The following is an 11,217-nucleotide window of genomic DNA, read 5'->3' as shown; positions in this document are numbered from 1 at the left end:
GGCTGTGACCTCGTCGTCAGTGGCGGCGTCACAAGCTCTACTGCTGTCCCTTCTCATTTAATGTGTGTGTGTGTGTGTTCCTCTGTCTGTGGTTGCATGGATAGATAGTGTGTGTGTGTGTGTGTGTGTGTGTTTCCATATCATAACCAAGAGTAATGGCATCTTTATATTATTATTTTTTTTTAATATACTTAATAATATAAGTCATTCAAACCAAGCTTATAAACATGATTTATTTGATTAAATATCTATCTATGTACATAACGAGTCCAATTATTCATAAATTTGTACCTAAAATTTCCAGTAATGATGTGTAAGTAGTCACAGACCCTCCCATCATCTCTGTGCCTGTAACATCCTTCATTATATGTCTTCTATGCAACACACCTAACACTTATATAGTACATGTTCAGCAGCACTTCCACCAGGACACCCCTCCTCAGACACCTTTGTGTTTTCCACTCAAGACTTGGTGACACTTACAGAGCATTGACAGTTAGATTAGTACCACATTCTGAGTCAAAGCCATACTGATATAAAATGAATAGCACACCAATATGTTGCAATAAGCTAAACACTGCAGCCCATGTGGCATCTAATTAATAAATATTCCTAGATTTTTTATTTTTAACTATAAGCAACTTAAAGAAGTTTAGGCAAAATCATATTTTAAAAATTATGGAAATAGACTAGTACTGCTAATTTAAGTGTTTTTTTTTAACATAACTTTCACTCTTAATATAAGAAATGCTCATGTTTTTTTTTTTTTTTTTTGGTTGACAATTCATGACAGCAAGACTAATGGTGAGCAGTGTTTCTTATTATGACATAACTATAACAACACTCATCTATGTACATATTGTTAACATCCTGAATGATCAATTCCTATCATGCCCCACTTGTTATCTGATAGAGGAAAAATAGCTACATAATTTTATCTAAAGCATGGATACTTCAGTTACAGTCAACACCCGTTTTTTTATATTTGATGCTACAAGACTAAACACTGAGATGACCAGATGTGTGTGCGGTCAGCATCCTTACCACTATACTCTATATAAAGTAGCACTATCATGCCAGAAAGGTGCACAAGAGTAGATCATAGCTAGTCACAAAAACAAAAATGTTCTATACAAATACACACACTAAAGAAATTTCATTCTCATAAAACTGCATCATAATAACACACCATTGCAAATTATATTTTCTAAATATATATGATAACCAGTTCAGTCAATAAATGAAGCTGATCTCTATTATAAGAATAACTATGAAGCTACTCACCATAACAAATGCTGGAGTTTGCCTCATTACTTTTAAAATATTCTATACATTTGAACTAGTCTCACTATAGTAGTTATCTTAATCTGGCATAGTATCACAATTCAACCTGCAATACTGAATGAGAATGCAGTATACTTCAACAATGATAATAAACACTGAGAAGCAACTAGGAAGAGCAAAATAAGCTGGTAATATTTTAATTGAAGAAATTAATAATAAGTATTTGTGACATTCTTTCTCATAGATGTCATACTGCTAAGTACAGCAATACTGTCTTCTAAACACAGCAAGTCAAGAACCACTGGTGTGCTTTAAATAACAAATCAGTGTCAAAAATATCATATACAACTGTTAAACTATTCCCTGTAATGACAAATCCATCCACTTTGAACAGCAATCATTCTAACAGCATCTGTCAGATGGTACATTTCACACATGCTCAGTGTAATTGTTTAACCAACTCACCACATGGTGGAAAACATATTACTAGCCAACAGTGTATGCCACAGCCATTCCCCTAGCATGTCTGAAATGCATCACCACAAGCACTTGCTGTAAGTGTCTCAAGACATCTCAGTCAGCCTCGACACAATGAATAGTGCTATTCAAGAAGAGCTTAACATGAAAATTGTAGCAATGCACAAGCCTGGGTCTTAGTCTGGGGTTACAGACACACTGTGCACAACATTCAATGTAAAGCTATTCTTTGAACACCAAAGTTTTTTTTCAGTTAGGTTTGAACAAGGCAGATGACAAGTTTCTAAGTACTGCCTATAACTTCATCACATAGCCACATTTGCATCAAAGATTTCTTTGGATATATACACATGAAATCTGGGCATTACCTGAGCTGGACTTTTTGTAAACAATGAACATTTTATCAATGATTCCTTGAACACACAAGCCATAACAGTGTTTCTAGGAAAAGGAAATTAAATTACAGACATTTAAAATGCTATCAAATATTGTTCTTGGCCACTGGTGTCATTTCTTCAGTCCACAGTGACTTTTGAAGCATTGCAGCAGTGAAGACCTCACACCAAGAAGCACCACCACATTTTATACCTGTCACACCAATAGCATTAAGTGGGATGGTTAAGTTATCTACAGAATTATATGAAATGAAAACAGTAGATGTATATTGGTAGCATGTGCATACACAATGTATAGTTTAGTATTATTTCAAGGATGGATGTTTTGGTTGGGAGTACTGTACACATGTGGAGGGCATTGTGTTCCATGCTGGCCATCAACAGAAGGATTATCTTCTGAAATGAATCAGTGTTCCTGTAAGAGGCACATTCATGGAGGGGGAGAGTATGACACATTTTGGGGCAACATCATATATATTCTTTTTAGCATATAAAACAATATAAATATAAAAACAGTAGCAAAAGTCATTTCCTTAAAACAACATAAACATTATCAACATTAAATAACTAAGACTAGTGACTAGATAATTAGTTGAGTAATAAATGCAGTTAAATAAGCAACATATTTGTGTGACACCTTCCCCCATGGATGAGCACAACTAATCTATATTCCTCTTCACACACACCTTAATTTCTCATGTACTTCGGCACTGTCCTATCTGTGGTGGTCTTCCTCTTGCACCTCCTACACCTCCACTTCATTCTCCAGACTATTGTTATGTTCCTTTGAGCACTGAACTCTTACTCTACATGGATGATGAAGATCAACCATCTAACACTGATTTCCCACAAGAACCACCACATTAGTTTTCATTCATATGAAAGTTGTTCCTCCTGCACAAAATAAGCTAGCATCAATGCATCATTCATAATACAAATGCAAACAATAATGAAGTCTATACAGAACAGCATTCAGCAAACAAGTATTCAAAACTTATCTTTGGTAGCAATACAAATAAAGCATTAATAAATAAGCTCAAGCTATCTAACTACAGCTCAAAACTCAAGTGGCTTTACCTTTGCTGCAACTGCAGCATAGCTAAAGCCACCATTATTGTTTGGTTCCTTCAAACTCTTTCCCTCTACCACACTGCAGGTGTATGATATTGGTCCAGAAAAGTAAGAGTCGCTGTTCCCTGCCGACAGGATATCTGAGCACATCTGTAGCTCTGGTACCGAGTTTACTTCATGCCGCATTCCATTGATAGCGTGAGAAATGCCATTGTACATAGGCTCAGTGTTTGTTGGACTACTAACACTGCTTTCACTTAAACTGTCTTTAGGTGCATGGTTAGGAATAACACTAACTCCCCACGATGCACCAGGTGCCACCACATTTATTGCTGGCACTGACACCGGAGTAGTCACACTGTACACATTGACAGCAGAGGAAGAGGAGGCAGCGGTGGGAGTGATGGGAGGGAGCTGGCCATTTTCTTTCACTTCACTGGTGAGCTCCTGCCCAGTAAATGTGGTGGATGTCATGGTGGTGGTAGTGGTGGTGGTGGTGATGGCAGAAGTGGTCTGGGAGCAAGACATTATAAGCAAGCTCTTGGGTCTGGAGCTTTTAGCTACACCCTTGGCCTTGTTTGTGTTATCCACACTGCCATCAATCTGTTTGCTGGTGCCTTCACTCAGTGCTAATGAGTGGAAGTGCTGAAGTTGGTCCTGCAGCATAACTATCACCCCAGGGATCTGCTCTGTGTTCCTGGGTGGAGTGATGGACAGCTTGCTGAACTTCAGGAGCACATCAGGTGTGTGCGGTAACTCTTTTGTGCGATTTGCCAGCCTATGTTCCCTTCTCACCTTGGCCTTCTCTCGCTTGCTCACTCTGGTCAAGGCATTTTCATCCTTGGGTTTACAGTAGTAAGCGCCAGATGACTCTGGAGGCACCATGTCCTTACACTTTGAGGGAAAGCTGAATGCCTCTGTAGAGCTGCATGAGGGGAAAGATGGGGGTGGCTGGGACGGAGTGGTGGCAGGAGTGAGGCTGGGAGTGCTGGAGCTTGAGTGCCGGGAGGTGATGGAGGCTGGGGTGCTGGGAGTGGGAGTGCTGTTGCTCACACTGGACTGCAAGTAATTGATGAGGAGTCGACAAAGGTTCTTCTCCTCCTCGTACGGTTCCCGGCTTGCTTCATATTCCTCCCTGAAGAGTTAAGGAAAATGCCACTTATAAAGTTTCTAAACAGCATTCCTGTTTATAACAATTAAAACTATGAAAGAAAGATCCAAAACTGAGCACGACTGAGAAGTACTGCACAGGTTTGGTAACAGGAATAACTAAAGACTCTCAAGAGGCCAGTACCACAAAATACACATTTTCTGAAGAGGAACCTCAAAAGTTGCACATAACGATATGTAACATTAATAAACTAAGTCCTTCTTTATATGTGTCCAAGCCTTGCCTAGCTATTTGTATAAAAAGGCAACAAATGGCTGAGTAGTTAATACATCTAGAAGCAGCTACAAAATGCATTCAGTGAGTCACTGCATCCTTACCAAAGCTTCCTTTTCTCCTCCTGTCGCTCCCGTATTTGTTCCTGCCGCAAGCGCTTCTTCTCCTCATAGCGTTTGTTGCGTGCCGCCTGTAGCTTACGCTGCTGAGCTGTCCACTCCTGCTCTAGCTTTGGCCGCAGCTGCCGCAACTGATCAATGGCTGGACAGACAGAGGGACAGAATCCAGATGATGTATAGCAAAAAATAGGGAAATCATTATCATAAAGGGAAAATTTAGAAAACTGCTGCAACAATACCCTCATCCCTGTACCAAGGTGGCACTACTCTACAATGCTTCCTTGACTTCTTACATTTCCTACTGGCAGAAATGTCCCCACGCAGAACTGCTATTTCCTTCTTAATCTCATCCTCCTTGGCATAAAGAGTCCTGATCTTGGAGTAGTTGTTGTTTCTTTCCTCTATCAGTCTAGTTCGTTCTGCACGGTACTTTTTGTTCTCAGTCTGAAACAGAGAAAAATGGAGTAAGGTACAAATTCCATATTACAATAGATCCAATTACATTTTCCTTGACACCTATGTCATCTCTTTTATCTGGTGAATATGTAATCTTCCAACATCTCAGTATTACTGGCATATACAACAAGCACCTGAGCAACAAAGCCTCACCTGTTTGGCCTCATACTCCCGGAGGGTTCGGATGGACTTCTGGAGCATTGAGATCTCATCAAGGATCTTCTGTTCCTCCCTGGGCTTGAAGTTGTTGTTGCGAAGCTGATACTCCAGTCGTTCTATGTTGTCAAGGATTTGCTTCACACTATGGTACCTCAGCTGTAAGGTGAAGTGTACAGTGGTGGTCAGCAAAGGAGAGAGTGCATTGGTATTTGCTCCTGTCACTCTGAAGGGGGGCAGGAATTCTTAGAAACAGTCATTATAAAAGGACATAAATAGATGGACCAAATTAATTTCTTGCTAGAATGCTGATGATGGCCATAGATATGTGACACTTGTATTCAAATCATGGATGAATATATGGTACAATTTGGCTGGCTGTTAGGGTATGAATTGTATATAACTATTTTTCTTCCTTGTTTCTACACACAGCCGTTAGAAGCAAGGCTGATCTTAGCGAGAAGCACATCCTTTCATTTTCATATGCAAGCACTTCTTATGCTAAGTCAGTATACGTTCCCACAGGCTCAGTGTGGGAAACTCTGGATTATATATATTTAATTATAACAGCATAGACATATATTCAGTACTATCATATATTTGATTTCTTTCATTTATAATTAAGTAATACTTTAACTATTGTAATCAATGCATTTGTAACTGTTCTTTAACCCCTTCAATACGGTGACGCCTATGTAGGCGTCATGAAGTGCCAGAAGCAAATACGGTGACGCCTACGTAGGCGTCATATTTCTTTTCTGAGCTTTCTTCAGTTCAGTTGTCCCATATAGTGTGTTGGATACCAACTACACACGCCGTATGCTGTCTTTGAAATCCTAGTGCTCCTCCCACCATCCTTGTCTCCACCAATCACTAAAGATAAGCTACATGCATCCCGCCTTGTGTCTAAAATTACCCAATGGCATAGACTGTTCCCATCTCTCTCTCTCTCTCTCTCTCTCTCTCTCTCTCTCTCTCTCTCTCCCTCCTCTCTCTCTCCTCCCTCCCTATCTCCCTTTCCTCCTCCTATCTCCCTTTCCTCCCTCCCCATCTCCCTTTCCTCCCTCCCCATCTCCCTTTCCTCCCTCCCCATCTCCCTTTCCTCCCTCCCCATCTCCCTTCCCTCCATCCCCCTCTCCCTCTCGAAAGATAAGTTACATGCGTCCGCCTTGTAACATTCGTGAAACACACACACACACACACACACACAACACAAAAAAAAAACAAATTTTCTCTCTCTCTCTCTCTCTCTCTCTCTCTCTCTCTCTCTCTCTCTCTCTCTCTCTCTCTCCCTCCCTCCCTCCCCTCTTCCTCTCGAAAGATAAGCTACTTGCGTCCCGCTTGTATCTAAAATATTAGCAAATGTCACACTCTCTCTCTCTCTCTCTCTCTCTCTTTTTCTCCGAAGAGAGAAGTGTCCACTTTCCTCTTCGAAGGCGATATAGTGACTAAAAATAGCAGCATAATACACAAAGGCGACAAGTATGACAAGCTTGCAAGAGTTTCCGCCGGCGCGGCACTACCACCCGTATATCATACAGGCAGGCTTTTTTAACATCCGGCGCGAAGGGGTTAATATATGAGTCAGTCACCGGTGTCGGTGAGTTTTTGCTGACGAAAGATTGACAAGACAGAGCTACGTTAGTTGGAGTCTGATAAACACACAGGCTGGCCGTTGTGCTCCCCTGGGCGTTTGCCAGGGAGCTGTGGACTGTGTGTGTGTGTACAAGACTATCCTTGTGTAATGTAAATAACTGTATTGTTAATATAAGGAAAACCCTAGCTGAGTTTTCATTAACTCCCCTGAGAAGACAGTGTGAAAGAGTTCCTGAACAAACGACACTGCTACTCTGTGCCCTCTTCGTGGTAACCTAACATTGACCACAACATGGCAATGCATAAATGATTTCAAAACTATGTATGAACACACACACACACACACACACACACACACACACACACACACACACACACACACACACACACACACACCTTCTGTTTTAGATGAGTGACTTCCTCAGATACAGCATTAATGGCCTTGTTACAGGTGTTGATTTCTTCCTGCAGGGAGTTCTTGACCTGTGTCAATGGCTCTTTGCTCTCACGCACTATCTTCAGGGTGTCCATCAGACGGGTCTGTCCAGAGAACAATAACTAGATTACTATTCAAATATCTCATAATAAAACAAATATCTTATAAAACTATGAAAAAATATACTGTATAAAACTATGAAAAAATACAAAACTAAATTCAAACACTTTTATTTAATTTTTCGTAGGCAGCTTTGTATCATTGTATCTGAACAGCTATCATGCTGCTCCAAACATTATTAAAAAGTCAAATTTGATTGACTTAAAAAATACATGATGAAACATATTTGTGAGAGAGAGAGAGAGAGAGAGAGAGAGAGAGAGAGAGAGAGAGAGAGAGAGAGAGAGAGAGAGAGAGAGAGAGAGAGAGAGAGAGAGATGATGATGATGAAAAAGAGTAGTGAGGTTACAGGAGGGTGCAATGTCACTCTTTACTCACCAGTTCAGCTGACTTGCCATGTATGAAGGCCTGGTGAGTCTCCATCTTATCAGTGAACTCTGCCTGTGTCATCTGAGGCTCTGTCATCTCTGGAAAGGAGAGGGTATTGTGAACTAAGGTCACTGCAACATAAGTCTGATATTATTGGTAGTTTACTTTTCTTTGTGCTGTAAGTTCAGTGATCATATCAATCATCTTAATTAAACAGATTCTTATTCAATAGAACTACCATTATAAGGTGAAGACTTCGTTCATATATTAAGTTTGACTGGTTTTTTTGTATGACTATCACGCATTTGTAGTCAGCAAACAATAAACATTCATGAGCATGATAATATGTTCTCATAAGGAAACCAAAGATTGTTACCATAAATATTGAGTCTTGATATTTGTTTATCATCCATTAGTATGTAAGTAAACAGTAAGTAAACTATTTTTTTTTCCTGCAAACTTGCATCTGTGTAGCTGATGGTTGCACAATGTTACATCAATTTAATGGTACAAACAATTATAATTTGATTTTCTTTAGATATCATTTCTCCAGTCTTTCACCCATGTAGTGATTGCATAACATTGTGGTATTTCAATCATACAAATGTATTGTATGTCACTGCAGTTATCTCTTCTTTTTTCAATAATCAGCAACTCAACATGAAAATCCATGATATTGGATAACGTCAAGGGCTGTAGTGTGTTGATGAGATAAGACTACCTTCACATATAAGGATGCTAATGTTGGGCTCTCTCTGATACACTGATCCACCCCCACATGAACCAATGATATTCATACTGCATTCCTAGATTCCTGAAGGTCACTAACATCAATAAATAGCAAAGGAATGTCACTGCGGTTGTCTGAAGAAGTAATCATGTGAAGCATTTATTTATCTATTTGATTTTTTTTTCACTACAATGAAGATAAGAGCATACATATAATTGAAACTTGTGCATGGCTTTAAAAATGTTCACTTCTTGGCAGTTGTTATCTATAAGAGCGTTATTAACTAGTATATTTGCGTGGCAACATCCAGAGATACAAATCATTATCCCCCATGGTAAATTCCGAGATACGTCACTCCCCCACGTGTTGATCAACCTATCACTAAGGTAAACCCGTATACAATGCTGACACCACGCAGGTACGTAGGTTAAGAGCCCCGCTGTGTATTAGTAAAATTAAGCCTGTGCAGGAGATAAAAACTAGAGTGAATAACTGAAACAGGAAATATATCATGGTGTCATCACAGTACTAGTGTAGTGAAGCCGGTCTAAAAGTGTAGAAATAGATACAAACAGGATTAAATAACTTAAGCAGAAATTTATAATCATATATGGTGTCGTTTATCAAAAGTCGAATGCGAGCAGGGTTATCATTTCCCGCATCTTTGTTATTAAGGTTATCTGCAAGAGAGGTCACAAAGTACATTACCCCGTACACATCACAAAAAAAGGAAAGTATTGGTAAGGCGGTGGGTGTGTGCCAGCGGGGTGAGGCATGTGACGGGACAATGTTCAAGTATGACGCATCCCAAGTACGTACCTGTCTGACTCATCCGATAAACGTACCTATTCTCCCTTCAGTCTTTGTGCATGGGAAACAAAAGCCGCTCAAACTCACCTCCAATGTCCTGTGCCCTGGTCTCCGTCTTCTCCATGGTGATTTTAGCCGTGGTCAGGCTGAATGCCGAGATATTAGCCAAGGAGTTGAGCAGCCAGCCGCCCTCAATAGGCAGGCGCACGCTCTGTCCGATTCCTTGAATTGCTTAGAGATATTGTTTTCCGACTTCGTGATCTTGCGGTATCAATGTTTTTTCCTCTGCTCTTTTTATCGTCTTGCTTCCTTCACCCCTTGTTTTGTAGTGCTTCAAAGGTGAATTATTTGCACTGAAGACCGGCCGATGTCATCTCAACTTCTATAGAATATCTTGCTATTTTGATATCCTTCTCTTATTTTGCTGATGCTGGCTTCAATTATTGTATAAACGCCTGACATGTCTTTCATGTAGTATTGCACCACCGGTGGGATACCACACAGCCAAGGGTAAGACGGTATGTACTATGCAGTATGCACTGCCCTGCATTATCAGTACAGAGCATTCTTTGTCCTGTCAATTCATGCTGGAGGTGTTTCTTGTCATTACCACATCAAAATATGTCACTTCAACAATAAGATACACTCTGAAGAATAGTTCTGTCCACATTTATCTCATGAGTTGCTTACTACGATCCGTCTTGAGTTGGAGGTTGTGTGGGACTGGATAGGCGAGCGAGCGGGCCGAGCATCCTACCTCGCTCATCTAACATGGTGCAATACTCTCCACGGTGATAAGACACGTTTTCAATGGTGATGTGTCCTGTTCCATGTCATAATACCACATGACATGATGTTGACCCGTGTTCTCAAAAATTTTGCTCTCACCACCACCAATTTCAAAGGCTGCATAAGTGATTAGCGGGTTTTTTGTTTCCGTATTAATTCAACTATGGTAGCACTTTTGAAAGTAGTCTAGGTGCGATACTGAAACGTTTCCGAATATTATCATAAATGGATGTAATGCATCCGACTAACTTATTGGAACTGTTTAAGTGTAAATACGTGATGTGGGCTAGCTTCAGCTGGACTACATATACGTAAGCTTCACTTTCTATTACCAGGAAATCCCACAAACGGGTTGACGACAGACGATCTTTAAGTGTTGCATCATATATATGTGTGTGTGTGTGTGTGTGTGTGTATAATTCACCACCACCACGGTCGTCTGCTGGTCACCCAGCCAGTCTTCCCCATTACGGAATGAGCTCAGAGCTCATAGACCGATCTTCGGTTAGGACTGAGACCACAAAACACACTCCATACACCGGGAAAGCGAGGCCACAACCCCTCGAGTTACATCCCTTACCTATTTACTGCTAGGTGAACAGGGGCTACACATTAAGAGGCTTGCCCATCCATTTGCCTCGCCGCTTACCGGGACTCGAACCCGGCCCTCTCGATTGTGAGTCGAGCGTGCTAACCACTACACTACGCGGTGTGTGTGTGTGTGTGTGTGTACTGTACATGTCAACAAACAATTAGCTCCGGAGGGAAAATGCTGATAAGACAAGTAGACTACTATATCATACTCAAGATAGACTTTGATGGATTTTATGAGGCATTAAGTAGGTAGAACATTTGGGATGCCGATCGCGATTGCTGGTGTTGTTTTAATGTTTATTTGATTGTAGATAGGAGCGTATTAACGTGAAATACTGATTTTGTGCCACTACTACTACTACTACTACTACTACTACTTGATACAATAGTTTGGAGCGTAAACGTAGAATGTTACAATTGGTACAGCGTTA

At 40.5% G+C, this 11,217-nt stretch overlaps 1 protein-coding gene across 1 annotated transcript; it reads right to left on the bottom strand.

Annotated features, from left to right (window-relative positions):
* Positions 1–219: 219 nt before the first annotated feature.
* LOC123510331 (bromodomain-containing protein DDB_G0280777-like) lies at positions 220–10,487 on the bottom strand. Its single transcript, XM_045265401.1, has 7 exons — positions 9,491–10,487; positions 7,873–7,961; positions 7,335–7,478; positions 5,340–5,501; positions 5,024–5,174; positions 4,716–4,872; positions 220–4,362 (listed from the first exon to the last, which is right to left on the bottom strand). The coding sequence occupies exons 1-7, from the start codon at positions 9,525–9,527 to the stop codon at positions 3,213–3,215; spliced, it is 1,890 nt and encodes a 629-aa protein (XP_045121336.1). The 5' UTR covers positions 9,528–10,487; the 3' UTR covers positions 220–3,212.
* Between the last annotated feature and the right edge of the window lie 730 nt (positions 10,488–11,217).

This window comes from Portunus trituberculatus, chromosome 28, assembly GCF_017591435.1.
Source record: "Portunus trituberculatus isolate SZX2019 chromosome 28, ASM1759143v1, whole genome shotgun sequence".
Taxonomy (NCBI): Eukaryota; Metazoa; Arthropoda; class Malacostraca; order Decapoda; family Portunidae; genus Portunus; species Portunus trituberculatus.
Note: the sequence above shows the minus strand (reverse complement) of the source record. Positions and strands in the feature narration are given on the sequence as shown.